This window comes from Pongo pygmaeus, chromosome 22, assembly GCF_028885625.2.
Source record: "Pongo pygmaeus isolate AG05252 chromosome 22, NHGRI_mPonPyg2-v2.0_pri, whole genome shotgun sequence".
Taxonomy (NCBI): domain Eukaryota; kingdom Metazoa; phylum Chordata; class Mammalia; order Primates; family Hominidae; genus Pongo; species Pongo pygmaeus.
Genome location: NC_072395.2, coordinates 56,238,765 through 56,263,949, shown reverse-complemented (window position 1 = coordinate 56,263,949; position 25,185 = coordinate 56,238,765). Strand labels below are relative to the sequence as shown.

The 25,185-nt window shown below is 54.1% G+C and overlaps 1 protein-coding gene across 1 annotated transcript; it reads left to right on the top strand.

Annotated features, from left to right (window-relative positions):
* The first annotated feature begins 326 nt into the window (after positions 1–326).
* On the top strand, positions 327–5,740 carry LOC129022546 (putative uncharacterized protein encoded by LINC00322). Its single transcript, XM_054468792.2, is given in 6 exon segments — positions 327–401; positions 1,843–2,178; positions 3,170–4,806; positions 4,809–4,846; positions 4,848–5,207; positions 5,209–5,740. Coding segments are annotated over 4 exon segments (906 nt in total). The 5' UTR covers positions 327–401; positions 1,843–2,178; positions 3,170–4,391; the 3' UTR covers positions 5,302–5,740.
* Positions 5,741–25,185: the final 19,445 nt, after the last annotated feature.

Below are 25,185 nucleotides of genomic sequence, written 5' to 3'. Positions count from 1 at the left end.
GGGGCCTGCCTCCTGAGCAAGTGCTGCCAGCAGCCAGGTGGAACTGTGACCCCCGGCTCCCGGCTGCCCTGTCAAAGCTCTCAGGCCTCCCTATTCTACGAGATGCACTTCTTCCCCCTCCCTTTGCTCCCCCACTAGGGCATCCACTCCGCGTAGGTGCAGGCTTTGTCTGTTTTGCTCATTGGTGAGGAGGAGGACGAGGAGGCGGAGGATGACGCGGAGGCGGAGGATGACGCAGTGCCCAGCCCCGGCCTGCCCAGAGGAGGTGCTTAGTAAATATTTGTTGAGAGAATGAATGCATGGAATGCATTTCTATTTCCAACCCCAGCCAAGCTCCTGGAAGCGCAGAAACAGGAGCAGATTTGCAAAGGAGGAGAAAGCCCCGACGTGGAGGGCTCGAGGTGGGCTTGGACTGCTGGAGGTGCTAAGAAACGGTTTCCTTCCTCCTCAGATCTCTCCGCAGTCTGCGACAGGCCAGGCTTCGCAAGCAGCTCATCTGGCTGGGTTAAGAGGGGCCAGAGAGGGTCTGGGGTGGGGGAGGGAAGGCTGAGGCTCCAGCCTGTCCCTGCAGCTGCTCGGGTTCCAAATGCCTGGAAGCCTGGACTCATTCCCACCCAGCCGAGGCAGGCTGCAGAGAGCTGACTCCTTTAAGCTGGCCCCGGCATTTACTCCAGAGCCACAGGTTCTGCCCCGGCTGCCCTGAGGCTGGCCTGGTGGGGGTGGCGCCCCCCTACGCCCCGCAGCGTGCCCCTCCCCTCCACATAAGCGAGCCCAGCCTGGTCCCTCACAGTCACATGCCCCTTGCAGAGGCCCCTCCACTAGTCACAAGGCAGAGTTTCCATTGGCGTCAAACGTACGTGGATGCTGGATCTGGGACGGACAGGAGCCAAGAGGGGAGAAGCCAGTTTTAGAAAATTCACATGCCTGGGGGTCACAGAGGGCAGACCCCCAAGGGCACCGCATCCCCATGGCGGGGCTGGGAATGGCCCTTGGGGCATAGATCCAGTACCTGTGCACACTCTCCCTCTCTGTCACTCCCACATACGCACATGCAAACACACGCAAACACAAGCACACACATGCACACACACGCACACACAAGGAAACACATGCACACATGCAAACACAAGCACACACGCAAACACAAGCACACACACGCAAACACAAGCACACACGCACACACGCACACATATACACACATGCACACACAAGCACACAAATGCAAACACATGCACACACAAGCACACATGCAAACACAAGCACACACACGCAAACACAAGCGCACACACACACATGCACACATACACATGCACACACAAGCACACAAATGCAAACACATGCACACACAAGCACACATGCAAACACAAGCACACGCACATGCACACATGCACACACAAGCAAACACACACACACACACATGCAAACACACACATCTCATATCTGTGTCTACACTGGAGACCAAACAGACCTCCCCAGGGAGGTGAGACCTCTCACATGGATGGCAGGAGACAGGAGTCCGTGATTCCTGGTTCTGAAGTGCCTACGTGTGTACCCCACACTGCACAGTGTACGATGCCTGCTGTGCTCGTGGGACTGCGTGTGGGGTGGGGCCTCCCAGGCATGAGAGATGGAAGATACTCCAGTGGGCATGTGAGGCCCAGAAAGCAAGCGCTCTGCTCCGAGTGATATCATTGTGTCTACAGCGCTGTCGGGCCCTGGTGATCTTTGCCTTCTCAGGCAGTTTCCTCTTCTCTTCGTCACAAAACCCTGTTTGTTTTGTTTAAGAAAACCTGCCTGCTGACTCTTACGGAGTGTCATGTATTTTGTTTTCTGTGTTTCTAGGGCTGCCGCCAACTTCGGGGTGATCACATGACCCCAAGGCTAGCCGGCAAGAGGACATCATTCCTCCACCACAGACAGCCGGACAGGGGTGGGCATGGGGCCGGAGCCCACACAAAGCCCTGCCTGGGATTTTGCTGAAGACAGAAGCACCCTGACCCTCCAAGTTGGGAGTTTCGAGGACCCCCTGAACTTAGAGCTCCCGGGCCATCTTTCCCTGAGAATGAAGCCAACACAGGCAGGATTGAGCTTAAAGTCTGAATTGGATGGTGTCTAGTGACAGCCTCTGAACTCCTGGACCCAACTACACCTGAAGCCACTGTACCCCACATTTTCTAGGTAAGTCAACCTGCAAACGCCCTTCTTTTCTGAAATGAGCTTGGGTTGGGATTCTGTCACTTCAGCTGAAAGGACCCCAGCCATGCAATGTTGCAATATCGAAGTAGGATGGTCTAGGCTTTACGAGTGGCACACCGAGGCGGGGCAGGAAGATGGAGCCTTTTTGGCTCCCAACAGGTGGAAGAGGGGAGTCTCTGGGGTGGCCAGATACATATACAGACTCACTTGCCCCTGGGCTGTTCTCCAAAACCGCTGCGGAAGTGGGGCTCCGACCCATCTGAGCCTCTTCCTGACCTAGACCACCTGGGGCAGCTGTGTTTACGCATCTGGGTCCCCTGAGCATGAGTGTCCCACCTCCCCATAGGATCAGGCCCCTGGGAAGGCAGAGGCCGATTCTCTTTCTTCCCTCTGTGGCAGTCCCCACATCCCATCACAGAGCGCCATAGATGACATGCTGTGGCCGTCGATCTGGGGGTTCGAGCCCCAAGGCCCCACTCCACATTCTCTGAGGATTGGCCTGGTGGGGCCGGTGCTGGCTCCCAGAGGCTGCAGGGCTCTGGAAGGAAAGGCCTTCTGCAGAGCAGGGCCCCTGTAGCCTGGCCGCCTGACCAGCCTGTGGGGAGGGAGGCGGCGGTGGGAAGCCCCTTGCTCGGCTGGTGCCCCTCCCAACGTCCAGGGTCTCTTTACCCAGCATTTCTTTGCCCAGCTGCTGCAGCTGTGCCTGGACCTTGAGCTCAGAGAAAAGGCTGTTGCTGTCGGCTCAGCTGAAACTGCCTGGTGCTTTCTATAGAATCTTTGTGAGGAGCTATTATAGAAGGGGACTGTTATCAAAGAATTAATTACGGAAACTAAGGACTGCACAAAAATAATTATTTCCAAACAATGGGTGTCCAGCCCTGAGAATTCCAGTGGGAGTGGTGGCGATCTACCCGGGTCTGTGGGCCTAGCCGGGGGTCACCGTACATCGTGGCCTGTCTCCCTTCCTCTCCAGATCCCCACCCCAGGCCACACGCCTCAAGGGACATCTGGGATGGAGGAAGCCGAGGGTTGGGCTGAATCCTTCCTCACCAAACGTGGACACGATGCCTGGCACCCCCGCCGAGAGTGGTCTGTGGTCCCCTCTCGTGATCACTACAGTGTCTCTGAGATATCACTGTCCCCATTTCCCAGATGGGAAAACCGAGGCTCCAGATGGCTAAGAAATGTGCCCAAGTGTCTGAACCTGCAGGCAGTGGGCTGGGGCTCAGGCCTGGGTCTGTGTGGCCTCCTTAGTCAGTGGGGAGTGGGTGTGAGGGAAGCCCAGGTGACACTGGCCCAGCACAACACACAGGACAGCAGGTGCAGAGGAACCCGCACCAAGGGACCCCACCCACAGGCAGCAGCGGCATCTGCGGCAGGGAGATTTGCCTCTGGGCTCCCCACACTGTCCCATGAGTTGTCCAAGGACTGGGACCTGGGGTTGGGAGGAACACACAGCAGCCGTTGGCTGTGTTGCCATGACACCACAGAGGTTCCAGTCACCAGCACAGGCCGCCTGTCCCAGGGAGACAGTCCTATTTGTAACATCTATCTCAGCCTGAATCGGGGAGACAGTCCTGTTTGTGACATCTATCTCAGCCTGAATTGGAGAAGGCTTCCTACAGCAGAAGCAGACCCAGAGCAAGGGCATCCCTGATTCGAGAGGAAGCTGGCGTGCCGAAGGTCACCAGCAGGCACTGTGGACTCTGCCTTTGAGCTTGGACCCCGCCTGGCCCACAAAGCCCCGTGTTGCTTCCGAGAGCCCACGCGCAGGTTCCCGGACCTCCAACTGCATCCTGGAGGGGGTGAAGGGGGCTCACTGTGTGGCGTGTGCCAGGTGGAGGGGCTGGCATGGGACAGGGGGATGGAGCTGGGGGAAAGACCAGCAGATCCCTGGATACACGGGGTGAGGCTGGGCTGTCTCAGATGGGCAGGACTAAAAGCAAGACAAACAAGACGGAAGGGCTCAAGACTGGAGCAGCCAGGAAATTCTGTCCAAGTCGAGTCCCTGGGTTTGCGAGACTTCACTCCACCTCACAGGGGTCGTCTGGGTTTGTGGTCTCTGGCCAGGCGGGTGCGGGAGCCTGTCTCTTCCAGCTCAGGCTCATGCTACACCAGAAAGGGAAGGGCAAGAACACTCCCTCAACCCAGAGGACCCCCAGATCAAGAGACCACCCAGGCTACAATCAACTCCGATGGCGCTTTTAATCACCCCAGCAGGAATGGTGACTGTAAACAGACATTCAACAATTCCCAGTGACACACATACCTCCCGGGCAAAACTGCGTTTCCATAAACCTTGCAGAAATGACTCGGAGAGCTGGCTGAGCGAGGGCCGCCTGGACACCAGTGTGCAGACGCCGTGTCCTCAGCACCCCCACATTCAGCCATCCTTCGAGCCCCAGCCCTTGGAACACTCCAGCTGCCTCTCCACTTGTCTGGCGGGATGTTTCCTCCTGGTGCCCTCATCACCCCACACCCACCCTCTTCTCCCAGGCTCCCGGTGACTCCCCCCACCACTTGCTCTGCTGATGGGTACATTCTCCCCAGGTCTGGCCGTGAAGCCATCCTGGGTGCCTTAGTTTCCCCTGCTGGCCAGGCAGTCACCAGCGCCTCAGTGGGAATGCCACTCTCTGCCACCACCCAGCCTGGGCTCAGTGGGAAGCTTGCACTTTCCCAAGTTGTGTTCCTCCAGCCCATTCTCTGAACACTCGGATGAGAACAAGGCTACTGGCCAGGGGTGTGAGAGCAGGGATCAACGTCAGCGACCATCCCATCTCTGTGAGTGTCCTGAAGCTACCAAGCAAAGTGCCACCAACCGGGCGGCTGAGACCAACAGAAATGTATTCCCTCTTGGTTCTGAGGCCAGAAGCCTGAGCTCAAGGCGTCAGGAGAGCCAGCCCCGCTCTGGCAGCTCTAGAAGAGAATCCGTTTCTTGCTCTCCCAGCTTCTGGTGTTGCTGGCAACCATTAGCATTCTTGACTTGTGGCTGCGCTGCTCCCATCTCTGCCCCCCGGGGTCATGTGGCCTTCTCCCCGGCCTTGCTGTGTGTCCCCTCCTCTTGTAAGACTCCAGTCACTGGGTTTAGGGCCCACACAAATCTAGTATGACCTCACCTTGACTTAATCACATCTGCAAAGGCCCTTCTTCCAAATAAGGTCATGTTCCCCATTTCTGGGTAGATGTAAATTTAGGAGGGCCGCTATGTAGCCCAGTGCCATCCTCCTACAAACCCCAGGATGGCTGAGGAATCCAATCTCAACTGAGATGCATCAGGCTGCTTAGGATCAGAGCCTGGACCATACTGAGCACTCACATTCTCTCCTAATATTCTTTCAAGCATTCCAGCAACATCTATTCCTGGAAACCCCGGGTCAATCCCCCACCACCAGTGCTCCTGTTGCCTGGAGAAGAAAATGCTCCAGACTCCTCCTTCCCAGCCTGCTGGGTTCCCTCCAACCCAGGCCCAGCCCCTTTCTCCAGGGATTGATAAGACGCCATTTCCAGATATATTGTTAAGTGGCAAAAGCAGACAGCAGTATGCAGTGACACATCTTTTGTGTAATAAAGTGTAAAAATATGTATATGTGCGTGTTTATTTATAGATGCGAAAGAAAAGCACTGGAAAGATAAATCTGAAACTAATAAAAATGGTGACTTTACGTGTGTGTGGAGTTAGAAATGGAAGCTAGCTGCTCTGGAGATACTTGACTTTAGTGTTTGACTCCAGAACTATGTGAATGTTTTCCATATTCAAAACCATTTGAATTTGTTAAAATTTAAGTTTAAAAGAGAGCATCCTTAGAAAAGGAAACCAACAAAAGTGAAAATTTATATAGAGTTTGTAACATAACTAAAACAAAGACAAAATTATTTCAAGTGGCTTTACAGCATAGAATTTAGGCATTTTTTTTTAACTGGTGGCATGTATTTTAAGGATAAAATGGCAAAGAAATCGTATGTATCATTCAGTAGGTCTTAGTGTTAGTGTTATGTCTGGCATCATTATTTAAATTTTTTCCTCTTTTAGGATAAAGCCAGTAAGTAATTATGTGAATGTTGTGAGGAACCAAAATTATAATTACTAAAAGAGAAAAAATTCACAAATATAAAATCCAATAGGTTAAGAGTAGCACTGTCATCTTAAATTTGAGTTGGAAATGTTAATGTAATCTCATAACTTATTTATTCATTCTGATTGATTGATTGATTGATTGATTGAGACAGGGTGTCACTCTGCCGCCCAGGCTGGAGTGCAGTGGCATGATCTTGGCTCCCTGCAGCCTGACCTCCCAGGCTCAAGCCATCCTCCAGCCTCAGTGTCTTGAGTATTTGGGACCACAAGTATGCCCCCACACCTGGCTAATTTTTGTATTTTTTGTAGAGATGAGTTTCACCATGTTGCCCAGGCTGGTCTCAAAACTCCTGAGCTCCAGCAATCCACCCGCCTCAGCCTCCCAAAGTGCCGGGACTCCAGGCGTGAGCCACTGAGCCCGGCTGATCTCATGAAAGTGCAGGGATTACAGGCGTGAGCCATCATGCCTGGCCAGTCTCATGATTTGAAAACAAAATATGCATCTCCTAGTTCATGCCACTGAAAGGGAAGCTCTGGGAACAAAACTCGGGATCTGGCCTCCAGCCTTCCTCTCGCTGCTTGCTTGTCCCTGGAGTCAGGGGCGTGTCTCCCACCACACAGAGGCAACGCCCCTGTGTCCCCAGTTGCACTGAGATACGCCCAAGGGTGGTACCCACAAGGTGCACATACAGGTGACAGGTGACGTGCCTAACAGCAGCTAACCTGGTACACTGGTGTGTGGGGGAGGGGGTAACGCCAACTGCATTTTCCCCACTGACCTTGCCTGGACATCCCCTGCACTCTGAGACTCAAAACGTCTCTCATTCCTGATATCGCTGCTGACTGGCAGTGACGTTTAACTGGTCCTCCTTCTCTCTTTCCCAGTGTTTTCCTGCCAACAGGAATTTAGATCTAAAGGCTTGGTGAGGTCCAGTTTCACTGCTGAACCAGAGGAATGAGATTCAGGTGAGAGATCCTGGGCACTGGCTCCCCGGGCTGGCCTCTCTCAGGGCCTGGCCAGGGCTGCAGCTGCCCCATCCGAAGGCTCACCCCTCCCCAGTGTGGGTACTTAGTGTGGGTACTCACTCAGTGTGGGGACCCAGTGTGGGTACTCAGTGTGGGTACTCACTCAGTGTGGGTACTCAGTGTGGGTACTCACTCAGTGTGGGTACTCAGTGTGGGTACTCAGTGTGGGTACTCACTCAGTGTGGGTACTCAGTGTGGGTACTCAGTGTGGGTACTCAGAGCCTGACCTTGTCCCACTGGTGAGAGGGGACAGAGCAATGTTTTAAAGCAACAGGGGACATGAGGCATCTGTGCATTTCACTCGGACGTTTAGGAAATAACCTTGCAAGTGTGGAGATTCCTTTATGACAATATTCCCTGCAAGTTATAAATCTATAATAGTGAAGAGTCGAAAACAACCCATATTTCCTAAAGCAGCCCTGAAATAAGGCCATGTCAGAAAGGAATATTTAACGACATAGAAAAATGCTCTGATAAGTTAAATTGAAAAGGGAAGTAGATGTACAGGATGGCTCCAATTTATTACACTCTATTATGAAAAAGAAGCTGGAAGAAAAGACACAAACATTTGTCAGAACTGACGTCTGCCGGACGGTGGAACGGAAGGCGATCGTCACTTTTGTTTCGTAGGACTTTCCTGTGTGTATGACTGCATGGCTAATAGCACATCTCCTCGACACTGGTGCGGTTCTCGGAATCCTATCTAGAGCTTACAGGTGAGTTGTGGGTATTATGATTGACACCTTGCAAAAGAGGAAACTGAAGTTTAAATATCAAGGCAGCCCAGCTGGTGAGCAGCTGAGTCAGGATCCCAGCCTGAGGCTCTGCAACAACAGCGCCCCAGGGGCACCTCTGCACATGCAGCTTCCAGGCCCCACCCTGAGGCTTCCAGTGGGATTTGTCTGGCTGTTGGGAGCTCTAACCATGAAACAGCTCCTCTATACCCAGCCCCATGGGTGAGGAGTGAGGTCTGTTCCCCTTGGGTCCTGACAGTGCCCAGGCCAGGAGGCCAGTCCTGGGAGTGCCCGCCCAGCCCTGTGCCCCAGCAAGTCCAGCAGAGCCCATGGATGGTGGGGATCCCAGCCTTCCACTCAGTGCATACCTTGGGGTGAGCCTCAAGGTGGAGCCAGCCTGGGGAGCCAGGGCCTGGGATCTTCCACCTCAATCTTACTCTTCCGGTTAAGCACTGGCTTCTTCCGCTTAGGTCCCTGGGAATAAGGGACGCTTTAGAGAAGGGATCACATTTTTGGTCTCTCTGAGCCCCACCGGGTGCTTTCCATGGACTGTCTCCTTGCACCACCCACTTTACAGATGAAAGGACCTAGCATGGGGACCTGGCCAGGGCCACATGGGGTGCAAGGACCAGGCAGGATCTGAATGCAGGCCTGTCCATGGTGAAGTCCTGTGAGCACCAACCACAGTGGTGATCAGAAGGCAAAGGGAGCATTTGAAGCCAGGGATGTGCAGACGGAGGCCAGCGCCCAGGAGACTGGCCTGCACACGGTGGCCTCAGCTTCCAGAAGGTCCTGTGGGCACAGGGCTCTTGGCTGACTCAGAGCTGGTGGACGCAGAGGTTAGCTCCCTCCCATGCTTAGCCAGGCCCTGACCCAACTTTGGTCCCTGGGGACAAGAGGGGCTGGGAGAGCCTTGCCCACCCAGGGGGCAGGCAGTCACCGCAGCATGGAGCCTGGTTCTGCCCTTGGGAGGTGGTTCCTTTGGCTGGACCAGAATGTCTGCCGATGATCAGGAGAGGGCCAAGGGGTGGGGGGTGTCCCATGTGCACCCTGAGAATTGCACCAGGCACAGGGAACAACTTCAGCCCTCCTTGTGCAGAGCTGCAGCGTACAGTGCCAGCCCTCGCTGGCCCTCATACACACAGCATGCCCCAAACATGGCTTAAGGCCTTGCAAAACATTAGGAACCGGGATGTCTGAACCCTGTTGGCTTCCACAGTGTCAGAGCCTCACCCCAACCAGAAGGCGCATCAGGGACGTGGTCATGCGGTGTCTCCCTGAGCTGGGAGTGCCTTGGGAGGCTGCAGTCAGACCCGGGCGGCCCGGCCTTTGGGATGAGGGTGCTCAGAGAGGGACCCTTCAGCTCCTCCCTGCCAGGGGTGGGGCGGGCTCTCCCGGGGGTCTTCTCTGGGAGCAGGAGGCCTGGGGGACAGGGGTGGGGTCCCAGCAGCCTCTCCCCCAGCGGCATGGTGTATGGCTGCGGAAGCCCTGGGTCTGTTTCCTTGTCTCTGACATGGGGCTGATGGCAGTGCTTCCCCTGCTCAGGGAAGACAGAGGCACAGATAGGGAGAGGCAGCCAACAAGCCCAAGAGCACCATAGCCACCAGGAGCTGCAGGAGGCAGGAGGGACACCCCTCAGCCTTCAGGGAAAGTGTGCCTCGATCTTGCTCTTCTGGTGTCCAGAGCTGGGAGAGAATACCTTTCTGTTGTTTTAAGCCACTCATTCTGGGGCACTTTGCTAGGGAAGCCCAGGAAACTCGGCAGGCACGGAGCTGGAGCCGCTTGAATGACTCACAAGCAAGTACAAGAGGAGAGGACCCCAGGCATTCGGGGGAAGCTTTGAAAGACCCGCCTGCTCCCTCAGCACGCAAAAGAGGTCTTAGGGAGGGGCTGAGGGGTGTCTGCTCTGTAGGAGCCAAGCTCATGAACCTAGGGCTAAAATGGCAAGGCCCCAGCATTGCCAGAGCCTGGGATGGGGAGCTGAGGGTGCAATCAGCTTGTCCCTGGGAAGGTGATGTAGGGATTCCCAGCCTCGCCACACATCCATCATCTGGGAGTTACCTAAACTACATGGAAATGCAGATCTCCAGGCTCCCACAAGCGGTTTTGGGGCAGAGCCCAAATGGGTGCATTTAGCAGCTCCCACCTGACTCGGATGCGGGGCAGACCCACTGCCCCTCCCAGTAGGTCAGCACGTCTGGGGTCACTGGGCCAGCGCAATGCTCCCCTTTTCCCTGTGAGGTCAGCACGTCTGGGGTCACTGGGCCAGCGGAATGCTCCTCTTTTCCCTGTGGCAAAGTGAATGTGGAGGCCGAGGCGGGAGCATGGCCGGCATCCACTGAGTGCCACCCTCCCAGCACAGGGCGGAAGATGCACAGCAGGTGGCCTGGCTCTGCCACACGGGCACCTGGAGACATGGGCAGGCCGCAGCCGGGACCTGGGCACCTTTCAGGGACAGGCTGGGGACGCCTCCTCCACTCTCCCCAGCCCGTCCTTATAAAGCACCTGTGGGGCCCCTCCTGAGCCCAGGGAGACCCAGGCCCACATGGGCAGCATGTGGCTGGTGTGTCGTTGCAGCAGGAAAGTCACCGGGGAAATGACTGAAAATGCAGCCAGGCTGCACTCCTGTGGGCCCGGCCACTTCTCAGAAGAGGGAGGAGGTTCATCTTAGGCCGGCTCCCACGGGCAGCTGGAAGCCACCCAGTTCCATGGCCGACCTGCTGCCTGAATGACCGACGTGTGGCCGTTCGGCTGCCAAGCTGGCTGGCTGCAAGTGCAAAGCTGGCTGAACAAAGCAGGCCATTACGAAGCAATACAGAAGGCATTTTCCCGCAAACGGGGCCAGCGGGCTGGCGCCGAAGGAGGCTGGCCACGCGCTTCAGGCAGCACATTCACTCTCAAGGTCCTGCTTAGCAGGCTGCAGCCCAGGATAGCATGTCTAAGACCTCCATGGCAGGGAGCAGATAGGGCTGAGTCAGGGCGGCTGAGGGGTCACGGTCTGGAGAGAACGTAGATGCTCTATACTGCCTTTGGGGCTCCACTCTGCTTGGCAGAAGGCTCCAAGAGCCCTTCCCACGTACAGGTCTCTCCCCTTTCCTCCACTAGCCCATCGCCAGCCATGCATTCATTCACTCGCTCATCAAACCTACAATGAGCATTTACTATGTGCCAGGCACTGTCCAAGGTGCTGGGGACACAGCTGAGAACCAGACACACTCCTGTCCCTCACTGGGACTCCTCTGCCCCAGCCACATCTCCAGGGCTCCCCACAGCCTGCACCCACCACTTCGCTCCCTCCCCTCCCTGCCTCCCTGGCAGTCAGACTCTTATTTCTGTCCCACAGCTTTCCCAGCCTCCTGGCTCCCTCCCCGTTTCCTCCCACACTGGTGATCCCCCGATGAAATCCTCCTGCCCGTCATCCTGTCTTGGCATCTGCCTCGCGATGACCCTGGGCTCACAGTCTGGCCACTGCAGCTGAGTGTCGCACTGGCTCAGGTGTGGCAACACGGGGGTTGAAAGGCTCTGAACCAGGCACCAGGAGCCCTGGGCCCCAGGCCAGCCCTCCGCAAACCAGCTTTGTGTCCTCGGACAACCCCAGGGACATCCCAGGTCTTGCTGTCTGGAGAAAGGAGGAAGCTGGCCACACACTCTCCAAGAACGTTCGGCCTCCACACTGCATGGTCTCTGCTTGGTTTCCAGCTGGGCCCAGGGCTCTGCCTGCAGCATGGAGCCGCGGTGGTGGGTCCCCATGCGAGCCCCCGCCACTGTCTGCTGTCATCACCGGCCCAGGTGCCCTTGCCACACAGCACCATCTCCAACCGTGAAGGCCTTTGTGTGGTGCCTGTCAGGACAAAGTGGCCGGCACAGGCTGGGCTGGGGGAGAAAGGGTGCTGGGCAGCTCTGTGCCCTGTGACTTTGTGGGTCTGCTGGGCTGTCCTTGTCTTGAAAACATTGTATTTTTGACTCCTATAAAGTAGTGGAGATAAGATTGGCTCTGAAATGTATTACAATCCCTTGAGCAGAGCCGGGGGCAGAGCCACCTCCCTCGTGGTTTCCATGGGCATCAATAAGAAACGCTGCCATTTAGTGGGGAAAACAAGGTATGTGGATGGCTCATAGCCCATGGTTCCAAGCCCATGCCCCTCTCAAGAGGGAGCAGACCAGGGGAGGGTGGCAGGAGCATCCAGCGAGGGTCGGGGTGCCCCTCTGGCCTGAGCTCCTGCCTTGGAAGCACCCTGAAGACAGATCGTGGGGCCCTGTGGAGCTGACCTGGGGTTGCCACCAAGGGCTTGTTTCCAAAACATCTCCAATCAAACAGCAAAGTTTCGGGGGTCCCTGAGCCTCAGCCAGGGTCAGTTGCCTGAGTCACACCTGCTGAGGCAAGCGTGCAGGTGCAGGCCTCACCCGCAGGCACCCCCTTTTGGCCCACCCAGCTCCATCTCCCACCCCAAGGGGCATTGCCCAGCAAGCGTCTCCCAGGGGCACATCTGAGCTCCACCCAAGGCCCCCTTGGGCCCCAGAAGAGGAGAGCAGACCCGGAAGGGCCCCCAGGGGTCGGGGAGGGTCGGGAAAGAGGGACAGGCCTCCCACTGGGTGTCCCCCTGGCCTCACGGGCCCAAATCCTCTGAAGCCTGGAACCATGCTGGAGCCACATGGCCAGTTCCAAGGGCAGTGCCTGGGATGGCTCTTGGGATGGCTCTCAGGACGGTGAGGCCTTGTGGCCTCCGTCCTCTATGTGGAGAAACAGCTGAGAAAGATGCTCCTCTCTCAAGGCAGTGAAGGGGAGGAGGGGAGATGCTGGGCAATCTGTCTCACCCGGCCTGGGCCCCGGGCTCAGGGGCCCTCAGTGACTCACTATGAAGGCATCAGAAGGGCCCCTGGGAGGGATTTGTGAATATGTCCCCAGGCCTTGGAGGAGAAAATAAAAGGGTATCCTGAAGCCAACTCCTGGCCTCCACCAAGAAAAATGAGCTCAGAGAGCACGGCCAGCACAGTGCCAGGGCAGGGGGGCAAGGGCCGGCTCAGCCTCCGGGAGGAAGGAGCCCAGGCAGTGGCCTTGGCTGAGATTGGGTGCTGGGAGCTCCAGGACCCAGGGGACCCCATCCGCAACAGAGGGGTCTCCAGAGTCAGAAATGCTGGGCAGCCTCTGCCACTCGGAGTGGCCTAGGGTTGCCAGGGCCGTGGAAGCGCTGACCCCGAGGTGTCACGGGGGCAGTGAGAACAGGGGATTGTCATGGGACCCAGGGCTGGGTGGAGGAAGTGCCCCCACCTGGCCATGGTGGCGCAGGAGCCATCCGTGTGGGCGGAAACCCAGGGTGGGCAGTGGGCTGGGGTGCCTGGGCTCTCTTGGGGCCAGGTGACCAGCTCACAACTGAAACTGATGGTGAAGGATTTCATCAGCCAGAGTGTATGAGTCAGCTCAGCCTACGTAACAAAGCACCACACTGGGGGGCTTGAACCTCAGAAATCCTTGACCTCATGGCCCTGGAGGCCAGAAGTGTGCGATGCAGGTGTGGTCAGGGCTGGCTCCTCCTGGGGCTGTGAGGGAGCCTCCGGTCCCGGTCTCTGCCAGCTTCTGGTGGCCTGAGGTGTTCCTGGAGATGGCTGTCTTCTCCCTGTATCTTCAGTTTGTCCTCCCTGGACATGCCCCTCTGTGTCAGAATTGCCCCTTTTGGTAAAGATGCCAGTCTTTTTTTTTTTTAATTTTATTTTATTTATTATTATTATTATTATACTTTAGGTTTTATGGTACATGTGCGCAATGTGCAGGTAAGTTACATATGTATACATGTGCCATGCTGGTGCGCTGCACCCACTAACTCATCATCAATTGGGTCCAACCTGTGACCTCGTCTTAACCTGATCTGCCAGGACTCTGTTTCCAATGAAGGTCCCACTCACAGGTACTGGGGGTTGGACTTCAGCATCTTTTTTGGGGAATACCATTCAAACCATCTCCTGGGGGAGGGGAAGCTGCAGGCCCCTGTGGGCAGGGAGAGTTAACCTCGCACCTGCAGGATGGGCCCCGCCTTCCCGGCCTTGGCCCCCCCATGGCCATGCACAAGCGTGAACTTGCATCTGGTTCTACGAGCTGGAAATTTAACATCGAATCCTATCTGCCATTTCACTTTCTACATTAGGACCTGGAAGGACAAGAGCACTTTTTTTTGTCTGTTTTACGCTGAGCTGATTCAAGTGGACACATTGAGGTGGTCAGCAGCAGCAGTGAGGTCCTTTCCCCAGCCTTGAGAACACACATGACTTTACATCCAGCCCAGTAGCCCCCACATACCCCCAGGAACAGCCCAGGGAACGTTGTCCTTGGTTTCCTCTGGGGCGGAGTTTTCTGGAACTACACTGAGAAGACACTGAAAGCATTAGAGGGCTTGTGCTCCCCTGGACGTATTTTATTGTTTTAATATATAAATTGATTCCTTTAAAAAACAAGCCACAAATCTCATGATTTGTGCATGAGCTCTAATTACTTGATTTTTTGGAAGCGCCTGAAAAAATTATATTTCTAATTCCTCTAGGCCTGTCATGAAAGAGCCTTTTATAACTGCCGGGCTGTCCCTCCCGGGAATCAGACGCTGCGGTGCCGAGGAGGATGACGACAGGAACCGCTCTTCTCAGAAAAGGGCCTTGCAGCCCTGAGCGTTTCCAGCTCAAACAGAATGGATGTGCCCGCTAATGATGCCTGTCGCTGTTTGCATCGTGGATGCGTTTCCAGGGTTTGCAGGCCCTGGAGAAGGAGGAAAAGCTTCCCACCCCGTCATGCTCAGGATCATGTTGTCATCGTCCGCAGCTGAGTCACATCACCCAGAGCAGACAAGAGGCCTGGCTCCCACCCACTCTGTGTGTGCAGAGAGATACTCTCAGAGGTTCGGGAAGCCAGAGCCTCTGAGCCCAGCCTGGAGCATGGCAAGCCACGCTGGCTGGAAACCCCTGGACACAGAGACTTGCTGAGGGTCCTGTCACCCTTCTCCCCATTCCTGTAACCTCCCGAGGCTGGGCATCTGTCCTTTATGGAATGGGCCTTTGCCAAGTGCTGAACGGACCTTGACTCTAGAATGTCACTGAGCGTGTCTGGCTGCGGGGAAACGCGCTCCCTCCCCCTGGGGTTTGTTAGAAAGAGTTCTGAAGCCTTGCAGAGGGTGTGGGTGGAAAGTCCCTCTGGTGGGGAAGCCAGGTGCAGAAGGCCTGAACTGAGAGTGCTCAGGGGAGGCGCCCAGCATCGGGTGTGCGGCGGGTTGCCTGGAGGTCAGGCAGCCACTGCTGGCGCTGCTTCCCCATCCCATGGCTTGGCTCGGTACAGCCCAGCTTCAGCTTGGCCAGCGCATGCCCAGCTAACCCCCCTGGGACTTGCCCGGTGGCAGCCTAGACCCTATAGGAGCAAGAAGAAGAAAAGTAGTGACTCATGCACTTGGGGAGCTTAAGGTGTGGGCTTTGCAGGGATGGAATCTGAGCAGCTAATGATCAAACAGGAGGGCGGTTTACATATCAGTGTTTTACCCAGAGTCCTTGGGGCAATAAGGGCAGTGGGCAAAATTCTGCTAACTACCCCCAGCCCTTCCATCCTTCTTCCTGAATAACAAGAACCCCAGGTTTTCACTGGACGCACTGCATTCAGATAAGAGACTGCATTCCTCACACTACATCAGGACTAAGTGAGGCATAGTCTATTGGCTGGAATGCAGAGGTGATGACAGGCACTAAGGCAGCCACGTTGGAGCATGAGACGGCAGGATCGATATGAAGGACTGTGAAGAGGCATGAAGCAATGAAGGGACATGGGGAAAGTCTGAATCCCCACTCTTATTGGAGCACGTCGTAATATGAACTTAATTTTAGCTGGATACAATTCCAATTCCCCCTCGCAGCCAGATGTGACCATGTGCCTAAATTTTGGTGCCCAAATTTTAAGCAGAAGTGTTGTGTGCAACCTCCGGAAAGCATCCTTAACGGGCAGGACCATGCCCTCGGCTGTGCACTGAACTGCATCCCTTGCAAATTCACATTGGAGCCCAAACTTCCCATGTGGCATGATTTGGAGATGGGGCTTTTGGGAGATAATTAGATTTAGATGAGGTCACGAGGGGGCCCTTGTGATGGGATTCGTGCCCTTTCAGAAGAGGAAGAGGCACCAGGGCTCGCTCTCTCTGCCATCTGAGGATACGACAAGACAATGACCATCTGCAAGCCAGTTCGAGAGCCCTCCCCAGAATACAACCTCGCCAGCCCAGATCTCAGACTTCCAGCCTCTAGAGCTGGGGAAAGAAATGCCTGAGGCTCGAGCCACCACCCACGGTGTTCTGTTGCAGCAGCCGAGGCCACGATGTCCTTCCTTCATCCCCTCTTCTTTCCTGCTGGCGTAAGTGCCCAAGCAGCCACCTGGCTGCATGGAGAGCTGATGATAGAGCAGCATAAGGAACCAGCTGTTGTTCTGGCTGGGCCAGATCGCCCTCCACGTTTGTCTTTGATTTGCAGTACATTCAGGGACAGAACCTACATCTAAACCCTGAACATTCGGATGTCTTCTGCTTTGATTTCCCATGAAAGAACATCTGAGTAATTATTGTGCCTGAAACTTCTCACCCACAAGCTGGTATAGATTTCCCTGTTCTCATCTTCCCAAATTAGGTGGCCATTTCCTGAGGCCACCCTAACATATTATCACACGCACAGCTTAACACAATGGAAATTGGCTGGGTGCTGTGGCTCACGCCTGTAATCCCAGCACATCGGGAGGCCAAAGCGGGCGGATGGCGTGAGTCCAGGAGTCTGAGACCACCCTGGACAAAATAGCAAGACCCCATCTCTACAAAAACTACACATACACACAAATTAACCGGGTGTGGTGGTGTGTGCCTGTGGTCCCAGGTACTCAGGAGGCTGAAGTGGGAGGATCATTTGAACCTGGGAGGTAGAGGCTGCAGTGAGCAGTGATTGCACCAGTGCACTCCAGCCTGGGCTACAGAGTGAGATCCTGCTTCAAAACAAAACAAAACCAACAACAGAAATGGATTCTCTCACAGTTCTAGAGACCAGAAATCCAAGATGCCAACAGGGCTGTGCTCCCTCTGAAGGCTCCAGGGGAGGATGTTTCTTTGGTTTCACCAAGATCAGGCAAAACCGAGCACATTCAGAATGTGTGGCCATAGATGATACTTCCTAGTCTCCTCCAGCTGCTGGTGGAGGAGACCAGGTTTCCCTGGCTTGTGGCTGCGCCCTCCGATATCTGCCTCCATCATCATGGCCTTCTTTTCTGTGTCTGTGTCTCTTGAAGGGCACCTGTCGTTAGAGGTAAAGTCCATGCAGATAATCCAGGATGACCTGATCTCAAGATCCTTGACTTAATTACAAAACCCCAAAACCCATTTCCCAAAGAAGGTCATGTTCAAAGAAAGATTCTGAGGATTTGACGTGGACATATCTTTTGTGAGCCCATTTGTGGGCCTGTCTCTATGGGTGACCCCAAGCAGAACAGACTCACCCTTGGAGAGGGGCTTCAGGGACCTGCGGGAGTGTCTAGGCAGCAGTGGCTGCCTGGAGGTTCCCTTGGCTCTGACGCCTCTCGGCCTGGTGCCCAGGTGTCTGTCACCCGGGGGCTGCATGCCTGGATCCTGCCTCCTGGCCTGGCTGCGTGGGGTCCACAGATGGCCTGTGGTGTCTGCCTGGGTGGAGCACGTCCTTGCAGATGTTCCCTCAGGCCCCCAGCTCCACGGCTGCTGGCCCCCGCCCTGAGCTCTGTGCAGCTGCTGGGGACTCGGCTGGACTCAGTGGTGCTGAGCTTGCCTGGGAGGGGTTTCAGACCCCCTCTGGTGCCTCTGCCATCCTGGGCCGTGTCCCCCTCCCTCTACCCCACCTCTCTGGCGCTCCCTGTGCCCTCAGTGGGTTTGCACCCCTCCAACACCCCTGACACCCTCCGCCACTTCGGGGACAACTGGGGCTCGATGTTTTCAAGCATTTCTCCTTCTGCGCTGGGAGCTGCTCATTACTTTCTCAGCTCCACCGGCCCCAACCCAGACCCCACTCCCAAGGCAGGTGTCTTGCCTGGGGTGGGGGCAGATGGTGAGAACCTCAGTGGGAGGGGCCGGCCAGTCCCTCCTGGAATCCTGCGCCCTCACCTCCAAGCACAAGCAGGGGAAGCGCGAAGCCTCTCTGAGCCTCAGTTTCCTCCTATTGAAATGGAACGAATAAATCCTATCTCGTGGTTCTCGCGCAGACGCACAAAGTAACTGCTCTCATGAGCATGTGCCCAGCCCGCCGGCAGTCAGTAGTCCCCGGGGCGGCTGGGCCATCACCATTGGGTGCCAAGGATGCCAGGCCCCTGTGAGCAGGGAGAGGTTAACCTTGCACCTGCAGGATGGGCACCAGCCCTCAGCCTCGGTCTCCCCACGGCCACGCACAAGCGTAAACTTGCTTAGACTTCTCCATAGCTGCAAAGTCCCAAAAGCCTCCCCACAGTCTCTGGGCAGCCCTCAGCGTCCCATCCTCCACAGCTGAGGTCCCACGGCCCCCACCCTGCACTCCTGTCCTGCCCTTGAATTCCAGGCAAGGTGAATGGTGTCATAACCCAAGCTAGAAAGCCAGGGCACACGCTAAGTTCCCCAAGACAAATGTGGGAGGCACCCTCAGGGCCCCGTCCCTCACCAGCTGTCTGCCAAGCTCCAGCCCATTTTCTGCTCCTCCTGCCAGCCTCCCTCCTGGCTGCCTGTTTGCTGCCCACAGGGGCCCCTGCAGCTCTTCAAGGGGGTAATTCTCTCCAACGCACATCCCTCCCAGTCTCCCTCCTCCCCAGGCCTCCTCCATGCTGTTAGCCTCAGGTGCCTTCTGGCAGTGGCTGGGGACCCGCACTCAGGAGCCCCCTTGGGTGGGTCACAGGACCCTGCTCACCCAGGCTGCAGCCACCTGCCCTGCTGTGTTCCCCTCACACACCCTGCTGTCGGAAAGCACCTGCCTTCCCGCAAGTGCTGCCCTCTTTCTGTGACTAGAACACTCTTATTTGACTCCAAAACTCAGCTATTTTTTATAATCAGCAATGAAAATTATTTGTATGGTTTTTTTGTTGTCGTTGTTTTTGTTTTGTTTTTGTTTTTATTTTATTTTATTTTATTTTGAGACAGAGTTTTGCTCTTGTTGCCCAGGCTGGAGTGCAATGGCGTGATCTCGGCTCACCGCAACCTTCGCTTCCTGGGTTCAAGTGATTCTCCTGCCTCAGCCTCCTGAGTAGCTGGGATTACAGGCATGCGCCACCACACCCAGCTAATTTTGTATTTTTAGTAGAGACCGGGTTTCTCCATGTTGGTCAGGCTGGTCTCGGACTCCCGACCTCAGGTGATCCGCCTGCCTCGGCCTCCCAAAGTGCTGGGATTACAGGCGTGAGCCACCGCACCTGGCCTGTGAGTGTTTTTAAAAACAACTCTGGCTCCCCTCTCTCCAGAGCCCCTCCAGGGTATCTCTGTATGTCTGTGGCTCTGCCACCCTACGAGCCTCTATTTCCCACCCCCGCCACGATCCGGGAGGTGCCCCTCCACTGTATGACAAATACCCCAGTGCAGTGCCAACCAGGGACGGGGTGAGGGACCCTCAACAGTGGCCCTGGACAGCCCCACCTCGCCTCCTCCTCCTGCCGACCTCCTGAAGGGGCCTCCCAACAGCGGAACCCCATGGGGGAGGCAGTCAATGTTTTTTCATGAGATAAAGAGATTTCCTGCCAACAATAAGAAATTGTACAAAGAAGAGTATTAGAGGAGGACACAAAAGCCAGAAGGATTTGCTATCCTGCCACGCTCTCAAAGTCTACACCAAGCAAGACCACCAGCTTCTGTGGCTGTCTTGTTTTTGGAATGTTCCAGAAGCCTCAGATCCCAGGAGAAGGAAGACCTAACTTGAGGCCCCAGGAGCCTTCTTTTTCCTTTCAGGGTCTGTAAGACTCTCCGGGCCCAGCAGGGCCTCCCCACTCTGGGGCCGTCAGGGTCTGCAGATTCTGGCTCCCAGAAGCCCCCGTGCCCCGAGGCCACCAGGCCAGGGTTCCTGGAGGCGGGTGCCTTCACCACCCCTGGTGTTGCAGGAGCCCAGGGGAGGTGCACGTTGGCAGGAAGGGCCATGTCTTCCACCGCATGGGTACCTCCTCGGTGTGTAGAGAGAAGGGACTGTGGCTTTCTGGCTGTCTCCATAACTGCAAAGTCCCCAAAACCTTCCTCTGTCCCAGGGTCACACCAACTTTGAAGCTCCACCCAATACGAGTCTCCCCAGCCACAATCTGGGACTCAGAAAGGAACTGGTAAGTCCCAAGAAGATTACAGGGGAAGTTCAGAGGGGCTGGGACCACTGAGTCCAGAGAAGGGCAAGGAAAACCCAGACGGGGTCACCGCGGGGCGAAGGGTCCCGGCAGAACAGGCCCCAAGGCCGTGCATGTGAGCACCCTCCCTGGGCAGCAGGTGAGCCGGGCCACCGCCTGGGTGCAGAGACGCCTCCAATCTGGCCTCCAGGATAACTGTAGTTCTCCAGCTCTGTGAGATGATCAACAAGAACGGACCCCCGTCTGTCTCCTGGGAGGGTTGCCTCGAAGGGGGACACGCTCCTCACAGAGAGAAGCACAGGAGCCTCTGAACGTCTCTGGAAGAATTTTACCCTCTCTGCCCAGGATATCTTTACCATCAGCCCCGACACTCAGGCCCTGGCTCATGCTGCTCACATTTGGGGCTGGAAAATTCCTTCTGGCAGGGGCTGTCCTGTGCACTGCAGAATGCTGAGTGGCGCCCCTCCCCTCCTAAGAGTGGCAACCCAGACTGTGTGCAGACCTCACCGGAAGTCCCCGGGTCTAGACCACCCCTGGTTGAGAACCACTGATACTGCGGGTCTGGCTGGGAAAATGTGTAAACCTCCCCAGGTTCCCCTCCACATCCCAGGCCACACGTTTAGGGACGCAGGTTCACAGGTGGAGGATTTTGTGCAACACGGACTTCAGTGAATCAGGAGGAGGTGCTGGGGGGCTGGGGTGGGCACGGGGTGGGGGGTGGGGCAGCAGGGTTTATTCTCAGGACAAATGGAGAGCAGACCAAAGGGCCCAGGAAGGAGATGGCTACACCAGAAAACCCTGAGTTCGCAGAAGCAATCTGGCTAACACAGAATATTTGCATAGACCCGTTTGCCTATGACTGACCTAGCTTTGGGTCACTCACATGCAAATCTGTGGGGCCCCGTGGGGAAGGGAGAAGCCCTTTGCTGGGAACGCTGGGGGTGGGGGAGTTGAGTGGGAGCCAGAAAAGCATAGCTGTTCCTGGACCCGCCTGTTAAGGAGGGAGGAGGGCACCTGCCCCACCTACTGGCTGCCTGTCCCCACACCTGCTACTGTCCTGTGGCTTCCCCACCTGGCCAGCGTGCCTGTGTGTGTGTGTTTATGGAGTGGGGCGGCCAACTAAAATAACAGATGAGTGAGTTACCAAAAAGTGGAAAAGTGTTGGCATTAATAAAGAATTTTGCATTGTTAGAAATAAGAGATTTAATTTATATATATATATATAGAGAGAGAGAGAGAGAGAGAGAGATGATCTCTCTACTTATGAAATAAGAGCAGCAAGCAGACAGGAAGCCCAGCTCCAGAGTGGTGTTGGGGGATCAAGGTGCCCCTCAAGGGCTCTGGGCCCGTCCTTAGCATGGGAGGGTGTAGGTGTGGCCGGTCCTCCACTGGGAGACAGTTTATGCGCAGACCTCCTCATTACCATGGAATAGCTCCAGCTACTTATTTTGATAATAGGTCATTCCAGGCATGGTATAAAATCTCCGAGGGCAGGCCATGATCTCTTCCTTACCTCTGTTTCCGGCAGTAATGGTTTAAATGGTGAGAAAAAAACTTTTGCCTGAGGAATGTGAGTGCTTTTAATTATCAGGCCCAGAGAGACCTTAAAATGAGACAGCAGTCACACCCTGCTCCCTGCTTTGAGCTGTGTGTTCATGTCTGGAAACTGCTTCCTGTTGCCACAAGTAGCTATGGATTAACCCAGTAATGCCCCACTGGACACCGTAACCCACACCCTATAGCTTAACAACATACAGCCAATCACTCATCAATGCTATTTCTGTAAACTAATGAGAATTCCTGATAGAAAACTTGGTATCAGCCGACTCCCTGACCCCCACTTTCCTTTACAAGCCGCGTGAACCGCTGCTCATCAGAGTGTAGGTCCAGGGCAACTGGAATCTATTGCAATCCTCAAGCTTGGCCCAAATAAACTCTCCACTTAGATTAATTTTGCCTCCGCTTCTTTCTTTTAGGGAGACAATAGTGAGCCCCTAAAAGATGTGTCCACCCAGAACCTATAAATGTGACTGAATTTGGAAAAAATATCTGTGCAGATGTCATTAAGGACCTCCCGGTGAGGTCATCCTGAATTGGAGCGGGCCTGGATCCGATGACAATGTTCTTAGAAGAGAGGGGAAGAAGATACACACAGGGAGGAGTCATGTGAAGACGGAGGCAGAGGCCACCTGGAGCCACCAGGAGCTGGAATAAGCCACCAGGAGCTGGAATAAGCAAAGGGTCCTCCCTGGGAGGCCTCAGAGGAAGCGTGGTGCAACTGCCACTGTGACTTTGGACTTCTGGCCCCAGCACTGTGAGAGGACAGGTTTTAAGCCAGGTGGTTTGTGGTGCTTGGTTATGGCAGCCCCAGGCCCTCACGCACCTCTCCAGAGGTGCTGCTGCCCAGGGAGTGTTCTGCACGCTGCACCTGGCTTCCTGCTTTCAGCAGTAATTTGTGTGTTGCTGCACATGAAGCTGCCTCCCGCTTTTTAACAGCTGCCTGACACTAATCCCACTGTCTGGGTGTAGCATGATTTGTTTCTCCAGGCTCTTATCCGGGCATGTTGGAGCAGTTTCCAGCTTTTGACTACTTGCAGGTAAAGCTGTGTCAGTAGCCTTGTGCAGATGTTATTTAGCACTCGTGTGCACCTATCTGCAGAGCTGCTGGGTGTGTGCACTGTATGTTTCTATACCCATTTCAAAGAAGGCATCACAAGTTGCTCACACCAGTAATTGGTTAGGAGCCTCTCTCCTACTCCTCACCAACAGAGGGTTCTCACATTTTTGTCTTTGGCAATCTGATAGATTAAAAACGGTATTACATTCTAATTTTAACTTGCATTCTTTCTTTTTTCCCATTAGTGCGTGTATCTTTCCATATGTTTAACAGCCTTCACATTTCTCTTTTGTGAACTGTTTCTGTACTTCGCCATTTTCTATCACTTGGTTGGTCTTCATTGCATTGATTTCTAGAACTTCTTTATGTATGAAGCTTTTCCTGTGCCTTGCATTGCAGATACTATTTCATTTCTCACCTGTCTTTGCTTATGGTGGTTGTGTTTTTCACCAGGCAAACATTTTTAACTTTGTTATTATTTCTTTTAATAATAACAAAGTTTTATTTTAAACAAACAAAGTTTTGTTTTCAAAACAAACAAAATAAACAAAGTTTTATTTTCTTTTAATCCATGTTTATGGCTTCTGAGTTTGTGTTCTATTTCAGAAGATCTTCCTCCTTCTAAAACTAGTAAAGGAAATGGCTCTCTGTTTTCTTCTAGTATGCTTATGGTTTCCGATTTTATAAAAATATCTGCCGTAGCTGTAACATATGGAGGCCTTAGAGAATAAAGTAGAAATGCAATTTTATTTTTTTCTAGAAAAATATTTAGTTGTAATTCAGTTGGTGTCTTCCAAACAACTGGAATTCATCACACCGATAGGCAAAAATCACCTCTCCTATGTCCTAACTACCTGGGGTGTGTTTGGATCCATTTCTGTTTCCTCTGCCTAATTTCTTTGCTGTCTGACTAGGGGGTCCATGTCCCAACTACTGCAATTTTATAGGCTCTATGAATGTGAAGATCTATTTTAAGATATTTCCTAATATCAAACCATCTTCAAGTCTCCTAGGTCATGGCTTACAGTTTTTAGACAATTTAATTCACATTTTTGTGTTGGTATTCATTCATAAGATTGGCTTATGATTTTCTTTCTGTGCTTGTCTCTTTGGGTTTTGGTATCATTCTTATGGTAGCTTCATAAAGAGAATTCGGAAATTTTCTTTCCTTATTTATGCTTTGCATCCATTTAAATATTATCTGTTCCTTAACAGTGTGGTGGAATGGCCTGTGAAACTATCTGGGCCTGGAGCCATTCGTAGCTTTGTTGTTGTATCAGTTACAGTCCTAGGCATCTACAGCTATGATCAGTGGGTAGTGTAATAGGAGGGAACAAGACAATTAGGGAGTGTGATGCCTGTAAAGAATCTAAAAATGATAGTAAAACCAACTATTATTACCACATCCTGCCAATTCTAAACAGTCAGCAAGAGAATACACACCCTTTTAAGAGGACTGACCGCTGGCATATCATGGAAACACACCCTCCCTCCTCCCTAGCAAGGTGGCACAACTCCTGAACCTCTGCCAGTGCACAGCGCCCGGTTTTGTGGCTGGATTTGTATTCAATTACATTATATTCAAATCACACTAATTTATTCCCCCAGAATGAGAAGTTAGAGAATGAGTGTTTTTCATCAAAATTAGTTCTGTGACACTATTATTAAAAATATGATGGAAACTCCCAAAGAAACCCTAAACCTTCAAAAACTTATGAAGTATGGCAGCTCCTCAAAACAATTAAACATCGAATTACCGCGTGATCCAGCAATTTCTTCTCTGGGTATATACCCAAGAGAATTGAAAGCAAAGATTCAAAGAGATATTTGTACACCCATGTTCACAGCAGGTTTATTCACAGCAGCCGATAGACGGAAGCCACTCAAGCGCCCATGGACAGAGGCGTGAGCAGGCGAAAGATGGTCTATGCATGCCAAATACGATCTGGCCTCAGAAAGCGAGGACATCGTGACACAAGCCACAGCAAGGACTGACCTTGAGAACATGATGCTGAGTGACATCCTGACACACTCCACAACATGGACAGACCTTGAGAACATGATGCTGAGTGAAATAAGCCAGGTACACAGGGACCAACACCAGGTGGTTCCACCTGTATGAGGTCCCTGGCGGAGTCTGGTTCGTAGAAACAGGAGGTGGAATGGTGAGTGCTGGGGACCGAGGAGGGGCGTGGGGAGGGAGTGTTCAATGGGGACGGGGTTTCAGTTTGGG